Source organism: Leptodactylus fuscus, chromosome 6, assembly GCF_031893055.1.
Source record: "Leptodactylus fuscus isolate aLepFus1 chromosome 6, aLepFus1.hap2, whole genome shotgun sequence".
Taxonomy (NCBI): Eukaryota; Metazoa; Chordata; class Amphibia; order Anura; family Leptodactylidae; genus Leptodactylus; species Leptodactylus fuscus.
This window is the reverse complement of record NC_134270.1, coordinates 116068303-116079815: the sequence shown is the minus strand read 5'-3', so window position 1 is coordinate 116079815 and position 11513 is coordinate 116068303. Positions and strand designations below refer to the sequence as shown.

At 41.1% G+C, this 11513-nt stretch overlaps 1 protein-coding gene across 1 annotated transcript in view; it reads right to left on the bottom strand.

Annotated features, from left to right (window-relative positions):
- Nucleotides 1-3367: 3367 nt before the first annotated feature.
- Nucleotides 3368-11513, bottom strand: part of SMARCD2 (SWI/SNF related BAF chromatin remodeling complex subunit D2) — a 31029-nt gene continuing 22883 nt past the window's right edge. Inside the window, exons 5-13 of the mRNA XM_075277143.1 lie at nt 10072-10191; nt 7352-7447; nt 6082-6183; nt 5652-5813; nt 5377-5474; nt 5145-5280; nt 4906-5028; nt 4688-4789; nt 3368-4460 (exon numbers count right to left, since the gene is read on the bottom strand). Coding sequence (XP_075133244.1) covers nt 4407-4460; nt 4688-4789; nt 4906-5028; nt 5145-5280; nt 5377-5474; nt 5652-5813; nt 6082-6183; nt 7352-7447; nt 10072-10191 — 993 coding nt within the window. The 3' untranslated portion in view covers nt 3368-4406. The remainder of the gene's footprint in view (nt 4461-4687; nt 4790-4905; nt 5029-5144; nt 5281-5376; nt 5475-5651; nt 5814-6081; nt 6184-7351; nt 7448-10071; nt 10192-11513) is intronic.

The window sequence follows — 11513 nt, the reverse complement described above, 5'->3', positions numbered from 1 at the left end:
AACAGTCTGCCAAAAATATTTTAACAAACTAAGGCTAAGTTCACATGTAGTTTTTTTTGGTCAGGATTTTGAGGCCGAATTCGCTTCAAAATCCTGACCAAAAAGACTGCTCCCATTGACTTCAATGAGAGCCGGTCTTTTTTTTTTTTTTCGGGAGCCATTTGTTCCGGCTCCCGGAAAAAAGAATGGACATGCTCATTCTTCAGGCGGATTGTGTCTCAAGAATCCGCCTGAAGACACTCCTGACTAGGCCCATTCATTTGGGCCTAATCCGGATCGCAGGGCCGCGACTGGATGACGGTGGTGTCACTGCTGCCCCGTATTTTAAACCGGAACCCGAAATAGCCTCCGCATCAAATTCCAATCCAAAATACTCCGTCTGAACTCGTGTTCACACAGAGGAATTTACTGTGGATTTGGGGGCAGATTTCACCCCAGAATCTGCCTCCTGTTGTTTTCAATGGGAGGCAGATCGCAGTAGAATGTGGGGAAAAAGAAGCGTCTTGCTCAATCTTGCCGCGGCTGACTCAGGGGTCCACGGCTCGAGACTCCCATTCATCTGGGCCTAATCAGCAGCGGGATGTCGCAACGATATGACGATGCAATGCATAAGAATCCCGTCGTGGCAAAAAATGTCAGCGGTGGGAATTGCTCTTCATTTTCCACCATGTGAACATACCTTAGTCTGCCATTATCCAGCCGCAAATAACTGGTACCATATACATTCAGATGGCTGCCATTTCGGCCAGTGAACATTTACTGTGTATGGACAACTTTGACAATGCCACGACACCCCATAATCTAGTCAACCACTGGTAGATACTCACATTCAAACAATTACTAGTTCCTATATCACAACTTTTCCTGAAAACACATTCACAAGCCTTGTGAAGTTCCTATTTGAACTGGAAGAAAAAAACATTTCATCTGCTTACATCCATAGGACATACCCTGAGAAAATAACAATATGGCTCGACTACTTTTATTTGCAAGGCAACTTCACAGCATCAACCCCACGCACCCTCTTTTATGCTGGATGGTGGGATGGTAAGTTTTATACACAGGTTATTATATGACGCACCAGCAGTATAGGATGCGGTGTTCTCCTTGCAACATGGCTGCTGGTGATTATTCTAGACATAGTAGTGCAAAGGTTTTTATATATTTATATAGCAATTTGCATAATAGGTTATAAAACTGACAGGCAACTTTAGAAGAGAAAAACCAAAACATTCACAACAGTCTCAAAAACTACAAAAATTTTTTAAAAAACACCCTTGTACCAGCATCCCCCACCAGAATATAGTGCAAATGTTACTTTTGCTTGAACTAGTGAACATACATGCAAATTTATTACCGTGAAACTGACTGGAATGCTGCTTTATGGAAGAAACACTGCAGTCTTATAAGGAAGTTCTGTTCATTTCCACAGGGTTATTCCTGAGCTTTTCATGAAAGGACTACTGTTTTGTGAAGATACTGTGTTTGGCACTTAAAGGGGTTGTCAAGGTATAAATGGACAACCCGTTTAAGTTTTAAATTGAACAGGGGCAGTGTAAAAAAAAAAAATCAGTCTCCTTTCCACTAGTCTTCTTGGCATGAGGTGGAAGTCGCAGCCACAAGTGACCACTGAGACCAATCAGTGGAATTCAGGAAGAGACCCGAGAGAAGCCGCCGAAGCAGAAGAAGCGGAACTACTCGGCCGCCCTAGATTCTTTATTTTGGCATAATCAGATGTTGCAGAGTTGAAATTGTAACTACTTGAGGTTGCCATTGTGGTAATTCTCAGGCCTTATTCAGATGACTGCAATATCTGAAAATCCTAAAGCAAGGGTAAGCAACCTTTGGCACTCCAGCTGCTGTAAAACTACAACTCCCAGCATGCATACCTGCTCTGCTGTTTTTGGAACTCCTATGAAAGTGAATGGAGCATGTTGAGAGTTGTAGTTTCACAGCAGTTGGAGTGCCGAAAGCTGCAGACCCCTGTCCTAGGGCTAAACTTAGATCACAATAGAACTATTTATCTTGCCATAGTATTGATGACCATGTTTGGTTTAGCGGTTTTGTCTGTAATGTAGCAGGCGCTTCTGTAAAAATAAAGATGATATAGTGAAGTCATATGAGAATTTCAGCTTTGAAACATCTGTTATTCTGCAGAAATTGTCTCTTAAAACAAAGTTGCAAATGTGGCGTTGCATTGCTACAGCAATCTGGGCCTAAGGTTTCCTCCAATCAGCCTAAAGCTGAGGCCGCACAATGTGGAAAAGCTGCGTTTTTTGTTGCAGATTTTGAGCTAAAGCCAAGACTTCTATTTCTTACTCCTTTATAGGCCACAATCTTCAATAATGCTACTGCCACTGCCATCTGAACAGCTTCGACCCTCACCTACTGTCTCTATATCCCTTTACTTCATAGATTGTAAGCTTTTTCTCCCACATTTGGCCTTGGGTTTTTTCAGGCTTATTAATTGATGACATTTCCTTAGGTCAGCAATATGTCATTTGGGTCTGACATTTGAGACCCCTGCCAATGAGCTATTAGAAGAGCATTTGGGTGAGTGCTGCAGCCTCTTCACAGAAATCGAAGCAATGTACATTTGATATTGCAGCTCAGCCCATTCACTTGAATGGGTCTGAGCTGCCAACAGCCCATGTGACCAATGAACTTGACTTTGTATAACCTGTGTAGCAGCATCAAACAGCTGATTTATAGGGGCACTGAGTGCCAGACCTCCCTCAGATCTTCTATTCTAAGCTTAAGTCATCAATTTATTAAGGCCAGACAACCCCTTTAATGTGACCATATTTTACGGATTGTTTTATGTTCATAAACCGCCATCCTAACTGTAGGTATAGTGAACAGACCTATTTCGGGTCAATAGACCCATGGGTCACGACAGAACTTGTGTCTATAATATGGACCATAAAATAAGGCTTTATTACGGCTGTCTGAAGAAGGCCCCATTTTTCTTGTTTCTCCCTGCATATATTCCTGTTCTGATTGTTACTTTGCATCTCTTCATTATATAATATGTATTTTTTATTAAAATGTGACTCGACACATTTAGTAAGAGGCAGACACAGATAGCTTATGCTGGGTTCACACCAGCGTTCGATCTCCGTTTTCAGGTTTCCGTCTTCTGCATGCAGAAGACGGAAACCTGTCATGCCGAGTCCGGCCGTGAGCGCCGGTGAGAGTTTTATGCGCTCCGCGGCGAAACCGTGTTTTTTTAAACTGGACACAGAGTACTGCATGTCCGACTCTGTGTCCGGTTTAAAAACAAACAGTTTCGCCGCAGAGCGCATAAAACGCTCACCGGCACACACAGCCGGAGACTTTTCAAGCCCATTCAAATGAATGGGCTTGAAACATTCCTGTAGGTTTCCGTCTCCTGCCCCTGTTCTGTGCAGGAAACGGAAACCTGCAGAACGGAGTACGGGCGCAGATGTGAATGAGCCCTTAGGGTCCCTGTGCATTAAAGGCGTTGCCCAGGACTGTGGTAACATGGCTGCTTTCTTCTTCTCAAGAAGTGATATCATGACTGTTTTCACATGGTCATGCTACAGCTCCATACCATTCATTTTAATGGCATGGATAAGTGGCATTGACATGTGGACAACGGACATGCCATGATTAAGAGGATTGTTTAACCTCGAAACGCGTAGGCAATGTTTTGACCCCTGTTTGCAAACTTTTTTAATGGAAGAATGATACATTCTTAAATAAAGGTGAAGTTTTAACCCTACTACTTTCCCTGGATTCCAAGTGCTGGATTATCTTTGTTTGTCTGCCAACGGACATGATGTCGCTTCTTGAGAAGAAGAAAGCAGCCATGTTGTGAGTCCTGGACAACGCCTTGAACTGTTATCGGCCCATTGTTTTCCGATATTTTAGCACAGGAGAGTCCTCTTATATCTCTAACAATCATGTATGCCATTTGCTTAAGATGAAAGGGCCCCCCTGAAGTACTGGGCCCCTGTGCTGTTGCACAGGTTACACCAATGGCATATCAAGCCCTGCATTTAACTCTATATAATGAGGCTTTAATAGCAATTGACATTTCTATATAAACCTGGTGTTTGCTGTTGTGGGGCTACACCCTCAAAGTATGTGACAGGTGTACGTTTATCTTCTAGTAGTAAAATTGTGACGTCCATATGCTAATGCGGCTAACCAGCCGCACAGAACTGAAACATACAGATGAGAATATTTTGTGATTTTTTTGCTTTGGCACTGGCTGATTGACTAAAGCAAAGCATTTATAAAAGTAAAACGAAGGCAGCATATCCCTATCGTACCTGAGAACTGACACACAGTCATTCTAAGGTGACTGGGTACATAACATAAAGATTTATATTAATATTAAGGCACATGGAATGTATAGAAAAACTTGTTCTGGAATGTGTTTAGGTGAGACGAATCCCCAAAACCTGCTCAAGTTCCTGTCTCCTTTGCTGGACCTAAAACAGAAGAAGAGTGAAATGTAAAGGTTGCATGTAAACGTGTCAGTAATTTATTTCCCCAGTAGATATATGGCACATGGAGTATCTAACAGTTCCTAGATCTTCTTATAAAATGTATTTGAATTTTTATTCTTACATTTCTACAGTGGGAAATCATTCCATAACACAAATGATATAATAAAGGGGTGAACAGATGAATATGAGACTTAATATAACAACCAGACCTTAAAGTAAATGTGTCTCCCCACAGCTTCTTGAGCCCATGGTTGCTGGTAAAACTCTGAGCGTCTTTCCTCTTCTGGATTTCCCATCATATCTGTCATAATCTAAGAAGAAATAAAACATACATGTAACAACAGATCTATATTACCCTGTCCTTAAATGTATATAACGGATACAAATACACCTACAAGCAATGTAAGCGAGAAGATTTCTGCAATACCTTAAGGTCTCTGCTTTGGGATTTCAGCCAGTCTTGGATAAATTCCTGTGGATCATTGCTGAAGCTTAGCATGAAATCTCTCTGTGTCTTCAGCTGGTTGATGGATTCGATTGTCTCATGAATCTGAAATGGGTAAAAGTTAGAAAATATATCTCAAAGTCAAACTGCCAAGTAAGGACGAGAAGGAAAGAACAGGTTGTAGTCTGTTATGGATCTTGGTAAAGATTGATTAGTCTAACCTTGGCATCCAGGCTGGCAATCTCCTGTTGGTTTGTAGTAGATGCAAGAAAGTTGCTCATTTGAGATTTTAGAGGGTCATCCACTTCAACCTCAATGTCATAACAGGCAGTCTTCTTCTGATCATTTGGATCCACGCTAAGGAAACGCATGAATAAAACATTATACTGATACAATCAAGTTTATTTCTAAGAAATCATCCAAATTCTTCTAGAAATGGTTATCCGCACTTACCTGATGGTGTGGTTAATTATTATGGGGTCTGGGTGTTGCAAGAGACTTGCCAGCTTCATGGGAATGTCTGAGAATCTCATTCGGATACAGTTAAAGATCTGTGTGAATGAGAAGTGTGAGAAAATCAGACGTGACAGCAAAAAAGATTGAAAATAATAAAGAAGGCTGTAAGTATTATTAAACTTGTGCTATAACAGTATACATTCATATGGTTATATAAGTGTGAAGTAGTAACAGAGGGAAGGAATAGCCTACTGGTCCTCAATGTTTCCTACCTGTCTGAAGTAGCGGTTGCAATTGATGTATTCCTTCTCATGACTGTCTTGCAGCTTGTTATTCTTAATGTACAGCCACAAAGCCTGCATGATGTTGGCACGAGTCTGTGTGTGAACACCGAGCAAACGAGCCAGGCGGGTGTCCAACTTATACTGGGGAGGCTGCCAAAGTAGTATAGAGGGAAAGAAAACGGAAACAACTGTATTCAAATGACATATCTCATTTTCACCTATAAGTAACCAACAAAGCTCACTGACTGAAGGCAATGCCAATGCAAATGAGTCCAACAGGACCAAGCCATCATATACACGCTTTAGGACAAAAGTAGAAAGTCTAATTCAAACCACCCAAACATTTTACAATCCTTAAAAAGTATACTTGTAACTACAGGTAACCACATGGCTAAGCTCTCATTGCCTCAGCTCTTACCTGATGATCCAGCATAAGAAGTAGAGTGCACTTGACATTCACATCCCCTGGGCGCTTTACCTGGAACCCATCTGTCTCCTGTGTGGTTGCCATCCTGTGCCACTGTTAGAGGTTAAGTGAATTAAAGGAAATTAATAATGAATGTGCCACATATTATTATTACTATATGTGTAATACTACTGTTACCATGAAAAAGAGCGAGTATTTATCTGCCCCCTCTTCCAGGCTATTGTATCCATGCTGGATATATTAGTAAGAAGCAGTGGAGAGAGAAAAGAGTGTGAATTTACAATTAGACTACAGAGGTTTATTTGTAGTTGTTTCCAAGGAGTAGGGAATGGCTTAAGGGGAGTTTGTGAGCAGGGAAATTGTAACTAAAGTAATGATAATACCCTTTTTATATACTTTCCAAATTATGCCTTTCTTATTTAGCATTGCAGTTCCTAAATGCTGATTTATTTCCCGCTGACAAACCCCCTTTAATAAAGACAACTTGCAAAGTTGCACCATTTTAGACGCAAATGAACATCTAAAATGCAATACCATGATATGCCTTTCAACATGTTGCTTCTATATATATATATATATATATATATACACACACGCACACACATTAGAGTACGGTACAGTACATGCCAATTCACCAATGTTTATTGGGATTATGTTGAATTTTCAGAAGCAACAGGAGTGGCCCCTGGGAGGTACATAAATGCTTTGATTTTACCAAATGAAATGTTAGTACTAGGAATAACTAGGATATTAGTCCTAGTAAGGAAATGAAGGTGATGGCCTTAGATTTTGGGTTCGGAAAAATATACACTTTGGCTAAAATGTTAGCAGTACGGTAGAGGCTATAACTACATCAATTGCAAAATCTAGATCGCTCACTATAATGGAAGAAACAAGACGCAAGCTTACTTCTGTCTTGTATGTTTACTTTTCAGACAGAAGATAAAATTGTGCATGCAAGATGTCATCTTCTGTTTGAGAAGTAAACAAGACGGAAGAAAGTTTCCCTCTTATTTCTTCTATTATAGTAAATGGTTACAGATACAGACAGAATGTGCTCCATCTGCATCCATCATTATATCATTTTTTCAGCTCTGATCCAATGATGAAATTATACTGAATTTAACCTAGCCTAGGTGCTTGCTATATGTAAATGTTTTACAATTGTGCTACATACGGAAACATAAATAGTAGTGCAACAGACAAACAATGTCCACGCACTGAACACTTCGATGTGTATAAATGTCCTTTAGTCACTTACCTCTACCAAGTGATTATCTGGTCCATAAAGATCTTTGTCCAGTTCAATGACAAGACTTTTAAAGAATGATGAGAACTTCCTTTTTTGCTTGCTGGGCTGTAAATATAGAACTACCGTATAAGATAAGAATAATCTGAATACTGCTATAGCACCACTAGCTGGTGTTCTTCATATCACCCTATCTACTCTATATGGACAAAAGAATTAGACTCTCTTCTTGATCACTATGCAAGCCTTGCACTAGGCTCAGGAGCAGCAGGTACATGATCTCTTAAGTGACACATCACACTCCTCTATCTTGCAGTCTAATGGACAGGTCTTGGTTTGGAGAATATCAGGAGAACATCACCTGCCTGCATTGTGCCAACTGTAAAGTTTGGTGGAGTAGGGGTTTGACCTAGGGTCTTTACTTCCAGTGGAGGGAAATCTTAATTCTTCACCATACCAAGATATTTTATACAATTCTAACTTTGTGAGAGAAGTTGGGGAAGGACCTTTTCTGACTGTGCCTCAGTGAACAAAGCAAGATCCACGAAGGCATGGTTGGGTGACTTTGGTGTGGAGGAACAAGACTGGCCCACATACAGCCCTAATCTCCACTTTATCAAACAGCATTGAGATAAACTAGACTAAAGATTATGAGCCAGGCCCTCTTGTCCAACATTAGTGTCTCAGCACAAATGTTCTCCTGGATGAACGGGCAAAAATTCCCACAGAAAGAGTTCTCAAAAAAATTGAAGCTGCTTTAGTTGCAAAAGGAAGACCAACACCATATTATATCATATGGATTTAGAATGGGATTTGATAAAAGCTCCTGTAGGTATAATGCGTTGATGCCCTAATACTTTTGTCCATATCATCACCATGACTAACGCAGACTTTCAGGAAAATGGGCAAACACACAAATAGCACAAGGTAATATTAACGATAAGATGCGTTTGGAACACACACCCCAGGTTTGACTAAGAAAAATTAATTTTCATACCAATTTAACCTTCCCTGATGGTCAATGAGTAGAGCGGCCTCCTGCAGTGCCTGAGGTATGCCTTGCCTCAGGACATGTGCTATGCAGTGGGTTGTATGCTCAGACAGTACTCTCCATGATAGGATGATGGATTGATTGTCTTCAGCTTCTTCTCTCCTGCACTGATCTGACAGATCGGTGTGGGGCAGGGAAAGATAGAAGTGTGCAGCACAGCCCTCTCATTCATCAGGAAAAGCTCTTTATCAGATCTTCACCTGATCGCTAAGGAAGTGGTCAGGGGGGCTTCACTCTGTTATATCCCCTCCTGATTTTGGACAATAAACAGAAGGCACTTTTTAGCAAGGTTTTTCTCACACTGTTCCATTTCAAGTAGAACTTTAGGAGGTTCTCCAGGCAATGTGGAATGATGGCCTATTCTTAGTATAGGTAATCAATTTCTGATCAGTGAGGGGTCTGACATCCAGCACCCTACCAATCATCTGTTCTCAGCTGCCTCCAGGCACCAGTACTATATAATGGATGAGCCAAAAGCAGATAGCATCTGTCGCCTGTGTAGTGGGAGTGTTGGAGCACTGCAGCTTAGCTCCTATTCACTTTGATGGGAGCTGAGCTGCTGTGATCAGGAACAAACAGTATGCAGTAGATGGAGCTGTCTACTTATGGCGACATCCACTGTATAGTTATGGCGCCTGATATAAAATGCCTGGAAAACCCCTTTGAAGCACAGTGCTTTGTTTCATGACATAATGCGTGCAATACAAAATTTGAGCTGCAACTGGTCACCACTAAGGGAAGGCTCACCAAAAACTTATACAATTCTCACCGATTAGCTGGATGAAGACACCACAATGTATGAGTGAGTGTTGTGACCTTTTCGCTAAATAGCAAGAACAGCGTCATACATATCGTAGAGCCTATGTTTGGTACTGCAGCCTAACCTGAAGCCTTGATCACATCTGCATCGGAAATCCGTTTGGGGAGTCTGAAAGGGGACCCCCTGAACGGACTACCAAACACATTGGCAAGTGAAAGCACATGGAAACATAGACTATAATGGGGTCTGTGAGCTTTCCGCACGGTCTCCGCACGAGTCATGCAGACAGGAAAGTAGATTGTGAACTACTTTTCTGTCCACATGTTCTGTGCGGAGACCATGCAGAAAGCACACGGACCCCATTACAGTCTATGGGGTCTTTGTGCTTTCACTGTACACCACTTACCAATGCGTTCAGTAGTCCGTTCAGGGGGTTCCCCCATGCAGACTCCCCCGAATGGATTACCGGCACAGATGTGAACGAGGCCTTAGATGCTGCTGTGCCATGGAACCAATGAACATGACATCATGTCACCGCATAGGGACTAGACTGTAGCACTTGTGAGCACTGTGGCCTCTTTAAACAGTTCAATGTCCGGGGTCAGACCCCCACCTATATGTCCAGGAAAATCCCTTTAATGGGGGGTTTCCAGTTTGAAAAAATAGCCTTTAGGGCTCTACAGAGTAACAGAACTTGGACACCTAAACACATACTAAAAAGTGTTCGCTCAAAGATTACTGCTCTCATTGTTCATGGCCAATCTTGGAGCAATCACCATAAAAGTTCACAGACAATGAAGAAAAGAGTCACTAAGGATTTGTATTATTAGCAGAATCCTCTGTTCTATTTCTTAATTTTCCATTTAAGGGTTTCTTCCTAGGAAACCCTCATCAGCACTCCACTAAAAGGCTCATACTTACGTCTTCCAGCAATTTCCCTTCAACACGTAGTTCCCAGGAGCTCACTTTCTCACTTTCCTCTCCATCAGGTTTGGCTGGAGTGAAAGTATTGGAAATGTATATCCTCAGCTTTCGTTTTTGCTGTAGAGTAAGAAGTCTGTTAGGTATTGGATTAGGTGAGCTATGAACCTATTACTTCTTTCTTATTTCAGCAACTCATCCAGGAAAGCCATCAAAGACTAAATAACGACTTTGATCATTATACAATTGATTCATGAAGAGAAACATAACAATGCCAGCAAAGGAGCCGAGAATCATAAAGCCACATATCATTCAACATATTAAGACAATGATTCCTGAGCAAAGTAATGGTGTTGTTGAATAAAGCTGATATATAGAATTGATCATGAAAATGGAAAGAAATTTCTAATCTGTCAAGGGCCTTCCATATTAAAGGGGTTCTGAGTAGGGAAAATGTAGTATAATAATAATAATAATAATAGTCCATTTATTCCTTTATCCCTCTAATCCTCCATCCCTATTTCAGTTTACTTGGCTGCAGAGGTGACGTGGCCACATATCCCAAGTGACTGCTATAGCCATTCACTGACCTCAGTGATCTTATGTTGTATATAACTAAGGTGTATACAGCTACATTACCACAAAAGCCATGTAAATTGAGACTATTGATGATACTGGAGTGGAAGCAATAGGCAGCAAGGAAAATAGACAAGCAAGATATGCTTCTTTTGTCATCATTATTATTATCATCATCATCATCATCATCATCATCAATTTTAGAATGAAAATAACAAGGGTACATATCTGCATGATTCGGGACCTGTGCATGTCAAAGAAAATATCGTACTAGTTTATGTGTATCAAATAGTAAAACGAAAGAGATGCATAAGGCGGTGTTCACATTTGCGCCTGTTTTTGGCCAAAATTGCACAAAAACAGATCGGGGACGCCTTGTGTTGCATACGGTCAGTTTCAAAACCCATTCATTTCAATGAGTTTTTAAAAAGCAAACCGCATGTGTCCATATGCAGCCTCTCTGTCATTAAACCGTTTTCTTTTTTTTTTTTTTTGCCCGGACCCAAAGTCCTGCATGTCCGATTTTGTGTCTGTGCAAAAATGCGATTTCACGGTGGAGAGGCTGCATACAGACACCAGTGGTTTGCTTTAAAAACCCATGAAAATGAATGGGTTTTTAAACTGACCGTATGCAAGACGTCCCTGATCTGTTTTTGTGTAATTTCGGCAGAATCACAGCAGGAAGACAGCAGGCACAAGTGTGAACACCCCCTTAGACACACACATGCTGTGGTTCTTTTCTGTAAGGCTGAAGGGTAATAAAGCACACCAGTGTCAACAGCTTTACATAATAAGTTGTTCTAATATTACAAATACTGTATCTAGCATAGTTCTCAGTTTTTTCAGTACCCCATCTCCTCCCCAAA